The following is a 13,441-nucleotide window of genomic DNA, read 5'->3' on the forward strand; positions in this document are numbered from 1 at the left end:
AGATAAATCTAGTTACCTGTTACTGCCAGGCTGGGCAGTAGTCAGACTTTGTTCTTACACACAGCATCTGCAGACACCTCCAGTGGGGAGGCCTCCTCACTTCCAGGGTGGGAAATGGGCTGGTAGGTGGGCTCTGTTCTTAGGCCCAGCTTCTATCCTCCAATTTTTGAAGTTGCAATATTTCTGTTTTTCTAAAACCTATAACATTTACAAATTCTGTTTCCACTCTTATCTCCATGTTTGTGTTAGTCCTTGATATACAATTAACATATATTATATACTCATTTATCAATCCTGTTGCTGAAGTGCCCCAGTCATCTGTTGAATGAAGCTCATGCTCTAGTTAAGGGATCAGTAAAATTTTCTGTAAAGGTTCAGAGAGTATTTTAGGCTTTGCAGGCCATATAGTCTCTTCCACTGAAGTGGACTTCCCTCTCCCTTTCTCTTCTCTCTTTTATACAGTCTTGAGGCAAGAGGTCCAGACAAAAGCTAGAATTTAATTTTTTTCTCCTCTTACAGGTAATGGAAATTTTTAGTGTTCTCTTAGTGATGCCGAAGGGGTGTGGGTTTTATGTGTGGTTTTATTTTATTTATTCATCTATATGCTTTTTTGAAGGGTATGTGAATTCAGGTGCCTGCTATTATTTTAGGACAAAAAGATGTGATGTCTTCAATTTGGATGACCTAATAGGAAACATCTTGATTTTGCATAAGCTACAACCAGTGCTTATATTCCTCTGTGACAACACCAAGCAATGCCACATACAAGATCTGTGACTTTGAATGAATCACCAGATCTCTGAGCCTGTTTTCTTCTATGTAGTTGCAAAGTTAGGATGGGCATAGGGCATGGTTTATACTCCAGGCTTTTCAGTTGGGGACACATTTCAGGAGATTTTCAAACAATTTTTTCCCCAGATGAAGTTAAAGTGCTAAGTCATTTCTTTTATTAGTTTACTTTAGTAGTCTGAAAAATTGTATTGCTAAATATGTTGGAAAACCAGTAGAGTATATAGAAGACCTTTCTTTTCTCTTCTGAACTTAAAACAGCGTGGTGTGTTGGCCTCATTCTTTTTTTTTTTTTTTTTTTGAGACGGAGTCTCGCTCTGTCGCCTAAGCTGGAGTGCAGTGGCCGGATCTCAGCTCACTGCAAGCTCCGCCTCCCGGGTTCCCGCCATTCTCCTGCCTCAGCCTCCCGAGTAGCTGGGACTACAGGCGCCCACCACCTCGCCCGGCTAGTTTTTTGTATTTTTTAGTAGAGACGGGGTTTCACCGTGTTAGCCAGGATGGTCTCGATCTCCTGACCTTGTGATCCGCCCGCCTCGGCCTCCCAAAGTGCTGGGATTACAGGCTTGAGCCACCGCGCCCAGCCGCCTCATTCTTGTAAATAGTGTCTTTCTATGTGATTATTAGGTAGCTAATTTGTGAGGGCAGGGAGAATTACTTTTTTGCCTGTTTTTAAATTCATCTATCTGATACATAAATGCAGAAGTCGGAGTAGAAGTTTTCCCAGACTTCTGTGTCTCATTTTTTGTGAAAAATGATCTGAGGTAGGCATTGAGAGACAGGTAAGGTACTTTCTACTTAGTAGATTAATCAGCTAAGCAGATATTTTTGCCGCTAAGCTAAAACATGAAATTTGCTTACTTTTTCTGTCACTACTCCTGAGGCGTGTTGAACATGTAAAGCATTCAAACAAATATGTAAAATGGTTTTTCTTTTGTGTTTCCTATAGATTCTTGTAGACACTGTTTGGGCTCTGTCATACTTGACAGATGGAGGTAATGAGCAGATACAGATGGTTATTGATTCAGGAGTTGTGCCATTTCTTGTGCCCCTTCTGAGCCATCAGGAAGTCAAAGTTCAAGTAAGTATTTTTAAATTCTTCTTATTTGTATGGAATTGTTTGTTATAACCAGTTAACTTGTACAACTAGGCTTTAATTCTGTGAGTGCTTATCTTCCAGATTTCTTCTGCTAGTCCCTGAGCCTAATTTTGTTGATTTCCAAATCTTTATCTCACCCAAATTCGTTGCTGAGTTCCACACCTGTATAGCCAATTGTTCTTGACCCTTTATACATACCATCTAATAACTCCTTCAAGCTTTCCATGTTTTACTAGACAGAAATGAAATGATCATCTCCCACATACCTGCTCTTCTTCCTTGTCTGCTTTCAGTGAACAGCATGGCCTAAGCTAAAAATTTTGATTCCTCCTTGCAATTCCCATTCCATTACAAAATCATTTCAATTCTTCTTATATAGGTTCAAATCTGTCTCTCCTTATCTATCTGGAACCACAGATTTAGTTCAAGACTCTATCTTTCCCCCAAATACTTGGAATAACCTAATTTCATTTCTACTTTCTCTCCCACTCTAATTAGGGGTGAGCACTTGCTAGATCTGTTCATCCTACTTCTACCAAAATGACTTTCTAGGTGGAAATGTGTGCCCATTCCAGGCCTTTATTAAAATATATATGTATTTTTTTGAGATGGAGTCTTGCTCTGCTGCCCAAGCTGGAGTATGGTGGTGGGATCTCTGCTCACTGCAGCCTCTGCCTCTTAGGTTCAAGCGATTCTCCTGCCTCAGCCTTCAGAGTAGCTGGGATTAAAGGCATGCACCATCACACTCGCTAATTTTTGTATTTTTAGTTAGAGATGGGGGGTTTCACTATGTTGCCCAGGCTGGTCTTAAAACTCCTGACCTCAGGTGATCCCCCTGCCTCGGCCTCCCAAAGTGCTGGGATTACAGGCATGAGCCACCATGCCCAGCCTTAAGAAACTGGACTTCTAACATTTTAATTTCCTTTTATTTTTTGAATCTTTTTCCAACCAATTTTCACACAATTTTTTTTTTCATAAAGTTTCAGTTTTTCACAAGAGACTATTTAAAATTCAGAATTGCTCTCAGACTGCTTGGTGCTTTGTGAAAGGATGAAATAAGTGTTATTCACGCCTTGCATTTTTACTTTTTCTCAGGATTATGAAAAATATAGAATCAGTCTTATAAGCAAATAAATTTATAGAAAACATTTTATCCCCACGCTAGACGGCAGCCCTCCGAGCAGTTGGCAACATAGTGACTGGCACTGATGAGCAGACCCAGGTTGTTCTCAATTGTGATGTCCTGTCACACTTCCCAAATCTCTTATCACACCCAAAAGAGAAGATAAATAAGGTAAGGCATATAATATCCTCATCATGCTATTTCTCTTCCCATGTCTCATTTTTAACTGTCTCCTTGTTTCTATTGCTTGCTTGTATGTTTTTCTTAAAAACCACTGCAGTGAAGATGAGAATTATTAAATCACCTCCGCAAGTGTATTTCTTCAACTTTTTGTTTTGTTTTGTTTTGTTTTTGTTTTTGAGACAGAGTCTGTCTGTCAACCAGGCTGGAGTGCAGTGATGCAATCTCGGCTCACTGCAACCTCTGCCTCCTGGGTTCAAGCAGTTCTCCTGCCTCAGCCTCCCAAGAGGCTGGGACTACAGGCGTCTACCACCACACCTGGCTAATGTTTGTATTTTTAGTAGAGGTGGGGTTTCACCACATTGGCCAGGCTGGTCTCGAACTCCTGACCTTGTGATCAGCCTGCTTCATCCCCACAAAGTGCCGGGATTACAGGTGTGAGCCACTGCGCCCCAGCCTTTTTCAATCATCACAGAGTAAAAAACATTTTTAGACTACCTGTGTTTCTATTTAAATAGACTGAGCGTAGCAACAATCATTAAATTGTAGCCACTTGAAAGCGCAGACAAAATCTGCCATTTGAATGTGCTGGTATTTTTGTTAAACAGATCATAAAAATTTGATCTCCCAGCAAAATTAGATTGGATCCAAAGACGAGGTGCCTAAATTCAAGGATCATAAAAAATTACTCTTTTTAAGATTTCAAGCTTCATAGACAAGTTTATTATTAATTGTGTAATATGTACTTGCTAGTAAAAAGTCTTCATGTCTGGCTTATTTCATCTAGCATGTTTTCAAGATTCATCCATTTGGCAGCATATGTCAGAACTTCTTTCTTTGGCTGAATAATTATTCCCTTATATGTATACACCACATTTTGTTTTTCCATCTTTCTGTTGATGGACAGTTGGGTTGTTTCTACCTTTTCACTATTACGAATAATGCTGCAGTGAACATTGGCATACAAATACCTATTTGAGTTCCCACTTTCCATTTCTTTGGATATGTAACTGAGAGTAGAATTGCTCGATCATATGTTAACTCTGGGTTTAGCTTTTTGAGGAACCACCAAACCATCTTCTATTGCAGCTGCACTGTTTTACATTCCCACCAGCAATGTTACTAGAATTCTAATCTCTCCACATCCTAGCCAACACTTATTTTCTATTAAAAAAAATTATTGACATCCTAGTAGATGTGAAGTGGTGTCTCATTGTGGTTTAAATTTACATTTAGTTTACTGAAGTTTTGTCTGCCTAATATACTACCATCACCCAAACCCAGCAGAACTGATCATTTCTTCTTCGTCACCATAACTATATTTATGTAGTTGCTTGTCTATAATTTGACTGTTGAGTTCTTATAGAAAAGTATGGTGTCAAAAAACACATTTTATAGATACATTTGTTCCAGTGAAGAGAAAGAAGCCAGAGACTTTCAGACTCTGGACCAGTTATTTTTACTATAGAAATTTTTAACAATATAGGTGATTTTTTTTTTTTTTTTTTTAGTTAAATGTATTCCATAACTGGAAACAACTGAGAAGTGAGGAATCTGAGCAGAAGTCAGCAGAGAAAGGTTTCAGCCTGTGATGCAGTATGTTCTTAAGTGAGGGTATTGTAGTGGTAGAGGAAAATTTCATAGAAATGCTGTCTCGGCTTCAGCAAGCAATTAGTTACTTCAAAAATTTTTTGCCTTGAAAATTTGTTACTTGCATCTTGAGACCATCATGGGACCCCGGAAGTAGAAGTTACCAACTTGGTTTTCTTCCCTCAGCATTTTTGTTTGAAACTTTTTAAATCTACAAAAACTGTGCAAGAATAGTATAGTGAACACCCATGTACTCTGAACACAGATTCAGCAATTATTAACAACTTACCACAGTTGGATGGCAAAATAAATTCAGTTGTAGAAGAGGAAGATACACATGTGATCCTGACCTATAAACAGCTCACAGACGTGTTGATGACTTCTAAATCCTTTAGTTTTAGAATATTTATGTTATATAGACCCATGCTAGACTAGTTAGATGGTTAATTTCTATGGAATACTTGAATGACTATATCTTGTGAGTAAATGTTTTTAAAATAAAAAAATACCTTTATTGGAAGTAGTTTTTAAGTAGTTTTAGAAATTCAGTTGTATAGTGGCTGGGCGCAGTGGCTCACACCTGTAATCCCAGCACTTTGGGTGGCCAAGGTGGGTGGATCACGAGGTCAGGAGATTGAGACCATCCTGGGTAACACAGTGAAACCCTGTCTCCGCTAAAAATAGAAACAAATTAGCCGGGCGTGGTGACAGGCACCTGTAGTCCCAGCTACTCAGGAGGCTGAGGCAGGAGAATGGTGTGAACCTGGGAGGTGGAGCTTGCAGTGAGCCAAGATCATGCCACTGCACTCCAGCCTGGGCGACAGAGTGAGACTCCATCTCAAAAAGAAAAAAAAAAAAAAAAAAAATTCAGTTGTATATTTATTTCTGTCTTTTAGAGGAAGCTAATGCACAGACATGTAAGCTCCATGAATAAAGATTTCTGCTTTGTTCACTTCTGTATCACCATTTCCTAGAATAATGCCTAGCTTATAGTAGGCCTATATACTAATGAATGGATAAATGCCAGGTTATTAGAGCCCAAATATAATGAGTGGAAATTTCCTTATTACTGTTTAAAATGGAAGATTTTGTATACCTAATCACTTTTTAGATGCAGTCTGTTTAGCATAATTTAGGTGATTTTGTTATTGTCTATATAAAATATATTAAAATAGAAAGGCATTAAAGGTATTATTTTTCAAATAAAGGTGCCTTATATTTTGTTCAATTATAGGAAGCAGTGTGGTTCCTTTCCAACATAACAGCAGGCAACCAGCAACAAGTTCAAGCTGTAATAGATGCTGGATTAATTCCTATGATTATTCATCAGCTTGCTAAGGTTGGTCATATTATGAGTTCACCGTGTCTGTTAATCTGTTAATAACCAAGACTTTTTGGATAAAGAGTCCATTTTATGATCTCTTATTTTTAACCTTCAGGGGGACTTTGGAACACAAAAAGAAGCTGCTTGGGCAATCAGCAACTTAACAATAAGTGGCAGAAAAGATCAGGTGAGTTTGAAAACCTGTATGTTAATGATTGTTAATACTGGAAAGCATGCTACTGTCTTATGTTTAGCAGTTGCTGACTGTGTTATGTTCTTTTTGGGGAAAAGATAACTGTGTTGCCCAGGCTAGAGTGCAGTTGCTATTCACGGGCGTGACCATAACGACTACATCCTCCAACTCCTGGGCTCAAGATACCCTCCTGCCTCAGCCTTCCATGTAGCACCACACCCTGCTGGGGAATAGATAATTATATAAATAAAAATATATTTTCTCTTTTGTTGTCTAGGTTGAGTACCTTGTACAGCAGAATGTAATACCACCGTTCTGTAATTTACTGTCAGTGAAAGATTCTCAAGTGGTTCAGGTGGTTCTAGATGGTCTAAAAAACATTCTGATAATGGCCGGTGATGAAGCAAGCACAATAGCTGAAATAATAGAGGAATGTGGAGGTAAGAGTGGATTGATTGAAGAAGAATATTTGAGCACTGGAACTCTGAAACATTAGTTCTTTAAAGTCAACTTAGTAGAAAGAAAATTACTAGGATATGTTGTTTTTAAATGATCACAGTATGTTGCTTTTCTTTATTCACTATGTTTGTATTCCAAGAGGATTTTCCACAAGAGAGTAGTCCATACTTTGCAAAAACTGGTTGTGAAGGTCTCTGTGTAACCTTCTAGAGATTGACAACATAGTTTTTTTTTGGAGACAGAATCTTGCTCTGTCGCCCAGGCTGGAGTGCAGTGGCACAATCTCTGCTCACTGCAACCTCTGCCTCCCGAGTTCAAGCGATTCTCATACCTCAGCCTCCCAAGTAGTTGGGATTACAGGTGCATACCACCACACCCAGCTGATTCTTGTGTTTTTAGTAGAGACAGGGTTTCACCAAGTTGGTCTCGAACTCCTGACCTCAAGTGATCCACCTGTCTTGGCCTCCCAAAGTGCTGGGATTACAGGCATGGTCCACTGTGCCTGGCCTGACATTTCATTTTAGGAAACACTAATACTTCTCTTGAAGTCACAGTGTATGACAGCAAATTAAGACCCCTTGCAACCACTACATAAATTTTAAAGCTTTATTTAATCCAGCATTTCTTAAACTCCTTAACAATGAAACACTTTTTTGTGTGTGTTATTACCATGTAATTCTGTGGACCCCACTTTAGGAAATACTATTCATATAGTTGGAAAAGGTTACTGACTTCTGAGTCACCTAGATACTTTGTTTCAATCTCGTAATGGTTCTTATGATTGGCACAACTACATGCCGAAGTTATTACCGTGGCAGTTACTTTGAAATTTTAATGAGAAATAATTGTGATTTGACATGCTGTATTATTCTTTAGTAATGACATGTGAAACATGTTAAAATTCTATTTTTAAATGTACATGTTCAATATGTACTAACATGTCTAAACCTTAGTTTATCATAATGTCATGTTTTAGATTTTACATTTCATTGACTACTTTATATGAATATTCTATTGTTTATTTATTTTTTAAGAGAAAACAAATGCAGTAGGATCATAGAACACTCAGACCGGGAGGATTTCTTTTTTGTTGTTGTTGTTTTTGGTTTTTGGTTTTTTTGAGACAGGGTTTTGCTCTTGTTGTCCAGGGTGGAGTGCAATGCCTCAATCTCTGCTCACCGCAACCTCAGCCTCCCAGGTTAAAATTCTCCTACCTCAGCCTTCTGAGTAGCTGGGATTACAGGCATGCGCCACTACGGCAGCTAAGTTTTTATACTTTTAGTAGAGACAGGGTTTCTCCATGTTGGTCAGGTTGGTCTTAAACTCCCGACCTCAGGTGATCTGCCCACCTTGGCCTCCCAAAGTGCTGGGATTACAGGCGTGAGCCACTGCACCTGGCCGGGAGGATTTCCTGAGAATAAATTATTCCAGAGATTTTAAGGAGTCTTGTCCAAGGTCACAGAAGTAGGTTGTGATAGAAGCAAAATTAAAATCCAGATCTTCTTACTATTAATTCACTGCTCATTCTGCTTTTTCAATATTTTAAGATAATTAAAAAATTAGCATTGTAGTCAGGTTCATAACCCAGCAAGTTTGAGCAACTTAGAGAATTATTACTCTTCAGCTTTTTATCAATATAGTTACTTTTGTCTATAGGAGTAATAATTAGGATACATATTAATATTTTATAATATTGTATAAAGCACTTTGGCAACAATTTCCCCGATTCTTCTGGTTTATTAGTATATAAGGAAAAAAATGCAACTATTTTAACATAACCTTCAAAAAGACATTTCAAGGAAGAATATTAAAGTTTGAAATTGGTAAACTTGTGTATATGATGTGTGGAGTAAATATATTGGAAATATAAATGAAGGCATTCTATGGTATCTGTTCTGGAAATATTTTCCCCCAGGTTCATTGTGGCTATAGGACATAAGACCTCTATTCATTTTTTAAAGAAAGTTTTTCAAAATTTAAATCTTTCTCTTGTATACCAATTATAAGGTTCTAAAAACTTATTTTGTGGTTATATAAAAGTACTAACATTTGGAAAACAAAGAGAAAGATACAAATTATTTTATGAGGCAGTAAGATTAGTAAGATTGGCCGGGCGCGGTGGCTCACGCCTGTAATCCCAGCACTTTGGGAGGCTGAGGCGGGCAAATCATGAGGTCAGGAGTTCGAGACCAGTCTGGCCAACATGGTGAAACCCCATCTCTACTAAAATTACAAAAAATTAGCTAGGCGTAGTGGCAGGAGCCTGTAATCCCAGCTACTTGGGAGGCTGTGGCAGGAGAATCACTTGAACCCAGGGGGTGGAGGTTGTAGTGAGCCGAGATCGCGCCACTGCAGTCCAGCCCTGGGGACAGAGTGAGACTCCATCTCCAAAAAAAAAAAAAAAAAAAAAAGGGCCGGGCGCGGTGGCTTATGCCTGTAATCCCAGCACTTTGGGAGGCTGAGGCGGGGGCGGATCACGACGTCAGGAGATCGAGATCATCCTAGCTAACACAGTGAAACCTTGTCTCTAAATTATCCGGGCATGGTGGCAGGTGCCTGTAGTCCCAGCTACTCGGGAGGCTGAGGCAAGAGAATGGCGTGAACCCAGGAGGCAGAGCTTGCAGTGAGCCGAGATCTCGCCACTGCACTCCAGCCTGGGCGACAGAGAGAGACTCCATCTCAAAAAAAAAAAAAGGATTAGTAAGATTATATTAAAGCAGTGTGGGGGAGTCAGTTCTAGTACTGTCACAAACTTGCCATATAACTTGAAATAAGTCTCTTTACATATTTATGCCACAGCTTCCCTCTGTCAAATGGAATGTTTGGGTGTTTTTTTAGACTGCCTGCCTCAGGGATCTGCGTACCTCACGGGCTTCTAAGAAGGAAAAAAAATTAGTGGGATTCTGGTCCTCCAACTAGAACCAGCCCCGTGTTTTATCTGTTTTTTAGACAAACCACCATCTTAAATGGGAGAGCAGTGTGTTCTGAGTTCCTTAGGATTTCTCCATGATCAAAATGAGCATGGTTTTGATTAGTATCTCCTTATCAATTAACCAGTTATTTTGATTATTTTATTCTTACCAGGTTTGGAGAAAATTGAAGTTTTACAGCAACATGAAAATGAAGACATATATAAATTAGCATTTGAAATCATAGATCAGTATTTCTCTGGTGATGATGTAAGTAGATATTAAAATAGGGTGTGTCTTCATGTAAATGAAAACCTATACACAATGTAAATTTACTGAGAGTTTTCCTTTTATTACTAGGATGACCTAAGTTTGTACTGTATTTCTATTAGACATTCCATCAGTCACTTTCTCTTAAATACTTTGAAACTTCATTATAAGGTAAAGTTGTAAAAACAGTTCTTGTTTCATTTGTAATCTATTAACTAAGAAGAAATAGTAAGTGATGTATGTTCAGATAGGTTAAATAAATCTACAGATATAGAAACTTAAGGATGCAGTTTTGAAACGTGTTAAATTTTAAATTGTTAAATTTGTTACTAAAATTATTGATTTATCCGAATATTTTTAGGTGATTAAAGCATTCACGTAGAATTATTTGCTAAGAGGTAAAAAGTCAATTCCATTTACATCATAATGTATGGTATCATAACCTAATAAGGATTTTTTTCTTGTTTTTTTATAGATTGATGAAGATCCCTGCCTCATTCCTGAAGCAACACAAGGAGGTACTTACAATTTTGATCCAACAGCCAACCTTCAAACAAAAGAATTTAATTTTTAAGTTCAGTTGAGTGCAGCATCTTTCCCACATTCAATATGAAGCACCACCAGATGGCTACCAAATGATAAGAACAACAGCAACAAAAGGCTCCAAAACACACATGCCTCTTTGTTTTGATGCTTCTAAAGCAAGCCATGTCTCAGTCACTTTGCAGTTGCCAAAAGTCACTATCACATGGACTGTAAATGCATATGCATGATTTCCTAAACTGTTTTAGAACTCTCCTTAACAATCTCAACTACCCTATTTTTCCCTGTTCCCTGGTGCCACAGGCTGACAACTGCAGTCTCCAATTTAGAATAAATATTCCATAGTGGTGACATGTCAGCTGCCCACTGATACTCCTTTGGAAAATGGTGCGCTGTGGATCAAGACACTTTGGTATGATGCATATACAAGTTGGAAGACTAAAGAGGTGCAGTGTGATCTGAGCCTCCATCATTGTCCTCCACAAACATATTTTCATATTCTTTATGTGGAAGAATAGATTTTAAAGTACAAGCCAAATGATTTTCATTGGTGGAACTGACACAAAAAAAGTAACTTAAAAACAAGGAACTTGGTTATTGAATAAACAGATAAGTTTAAAAAAAAAAAAAACTGTACTTCATCTACCAGTAATTGATGTGTTTATTATCTGCCTCAGAAGCCAGGGTTGGAGGAAGAACTTTAGATATGGATATTAATGCTTTTGCCATTATACCTAATTTTTGAGAACAGCAAGCCCTATTTGACCACTCTCTTCAGCCTGTGTGTTCCTGCTGTTTTGAAGTAATCAAATGCTGTGCATGGTATTTTACCTGAGCTGCAACCTGTTATGGACTTGAACTTCTGTTTAAGTTGAAAGCAAGAGTCCCTGACTATAAAGGAAAAGCAGCAAAACAAAAAACAAGACAAAAAAAAAAAAAATACAAAAGTCTAAAATACCCATTGGTGATGTTTTTTAAAAAATCTTGCTTTCAGCTTTCAGGAGTTAATATTCTTTGTTTTAATTTGATAATTGGATATGGTTGATTTATATTGGGTTTAAACTGTGGAGCTTTCATGTTTACTGTAATTTAGTCTTAAAATATTTTTTACTTAGTAACCAGTGCTTTTGATAATGTGGTTGGCAACAAACCAGCAACTATTTAGAAGTGTCATAAGACTTCATTCTTTGAGTACTGGGAAAGTTAATTCAGATCCTACTCTAAAAGCATCTTCACATATTAAAATTGATTCAGACAGGGATCTGTGTAGAGGAGTAATTTGCAGTTATTTAACATAAACCTGATTTGCAGTGATCTCTAAGTAATTCTGCAAAATCCTATTACTATGTCAAGTTATTGCTTTTGGTAAATTGTCTGGCCCAGTTATTAATGAAAGAATATGGATTTGAAAATTTTTAAACTAAATAATTTGTGCTGTCACAGAAATAGTATTGTTGCTCTTGTTTACTGGGTATAATTTCCCAATGCATTGATGTGAAGGGATAGAAAATCTAAACTAATTTAGTTATCCATTGGGGGGTGTATTTACTGTGATGAAGATGAGACAGATGCCATCAGAGCTTTGTGAATCAGCTGGGGTGTTTTCACTGATAAACAACACATAGCAGGTGTGCATTCATTACAAATATATGTATCTGCCAAGGTGGAGCCACTTTAAAGAGTGAGTTTTGTCTTGTATCTAAAGTGGATACAAGCGTATGTTTAAACTGCAAGATTTTTACTTGCTAGAGAATCTGTTTTAATATAGTGGTTTGGCCTCTGATTATTTATAGGTTTTATAAATTTTAGAATCAATTTCTCTTTAAGGTGGCTCAGATTTTTCAACTCTTGTGCACATAAAATTGAGTTGAAGTTCATTGTGCCTTTTTTTCTTTATCCAAATTTTGAGTTAAAGCTTCATATGGTAACTGCATCCTGTTTGGACACTATAGTCTAAATTTTTGAAACTGCGTGGTGTTCACTAAAAGTAGGAATAACAACGTAAAAGCTAATTAAGGTCACAAACTTCGGTGAAACCCTTAAAAGTCCAAATCTTCTTGATATTGTGAACTGTACCCCTTCCAGTTTAGTTTCTTCTGGACTTTCCTTACTTAACTGACAGTTACCTTTTAAAATTTGCACACATTATGATTAAAATTGGGCCTCTACTGTGATGATTCCTATTTCCTCTCATGTTTTAAAGTGCAAACTAACATTTAAGTGAACATTAGCATCAAGTAGTGCAGACATTTGTATGCATTTCCTTGATTCAATTTGTGACCTCACCAGTTTTGAATTGGAATTGCACCATTTCGTAGATAAAGGAAACTAAGTATATTGCTGCACTTTTAAGTTTTCAAAACAGTGTTTAAAAATTGCATTGTTTTTATTTTTTTTTTAAACTCAGTTTAAAAAGACTAAAACGTTCTTTCAAAAGAGGCATCTAAATGTGTTCCTAATTTTGTATATGGGCTTAGGTTTTGTAACCAATAAAAAAAGCTGCTATCAAATATGATAAAACATTGAAAACTTATTTCTGAAAATAACTTGTTTGTTTTCTGTATGGTTAAACTTAAATTTGGAATTATTTTTTAAAAATCACAATGGAGGTAAATCATGAATTACTCTTTTATTGTATTTTAATATCTCCTTCACACCATTTTACTGAACTAAACTGAAGTCTGTTCACCTGGCACAGTTAGCCAAACATTCACAGCAAGGTTTTGCAGCAGGAAAAAGGAGGGCATTAGGCCGGGCGCGGTGGCTCAAGCCTGTAATCCCAGCACTTTGGGAGGCCGAGACGGGCGGATCATGAGGTCAGGAGATCGAGACCATCCTGGCTAATACGGTGAAACCCCGTCTCTACTAAAAAATACAAAAAACTAGCCGGGTGACGAGGTGGGCGCCTGTAGTCCCAGCTACTCGGGAGGCTGAGACAGGAGAATGGCGTGAACCCGGGAGGCAG

General features: G+C 37.7%; 1 protein-coding gene across 2 annotated transcripts in view; it reads left to right on the forward strand.

Moving 5' to 3' along the window:
• The window catches only part of KPNA3 (karyopherin subunit alpha 3), a 97,513-nt gene extending 84,504 nt beyond the window's left edge, over positions 1-13,009 (forward strand). For both annotated transcript variants that reach the window (XM_010363827.2, XM_030922202.1), the window contains exons 11-17: positions 1,736-1,867; positions 3,051-3,179; positions 6,013-6,117; positions 6,218-6,289; positions 6,573-6,735; positions 9,839-9,933; positions 10,409-13,009. In XM_010363827.2, the coding sequence (XP_010362129.1) occupies positions 1,736-1,867; positions 3,051-3,179; positions 6,013-6,117; positions 6,218-6,289; positions 6,573-6,735; positions 9,839-9,933; positions 10,409-10,507 (795 nt within the window). In that variant the 3' untranslated portion in view covers positions 10,508-13,009. The remainder of the gene's footprint in view (positions 1-1,735; positions 1,868-3,050; positions 3,180-6,012; positions 6,118-6,217; positions 6,290-6,572; positions 6,736-9,838; positions 9,934-10,408) is intronic.
• The last annotated feature ends 432 nt before the right edge of the window (positions 13,010-13,441 follow it).

The sequence above is a fragment of the Rhinopithecus roxellana genome, chromosome 18, assembly GCF_007565055.1.
Source record: "Rhinopithecus roxellana isolate Shanxi Qingling chromosome 18, ASM756505v1, whole genome shotgun sequence".
Lineage (NCBI taxonomy): Eukaryota > Metazoa > Chordata > Mammalia > Primates > Cercopithecidae > Rhinopithecus > Rhinopithecus roxellana.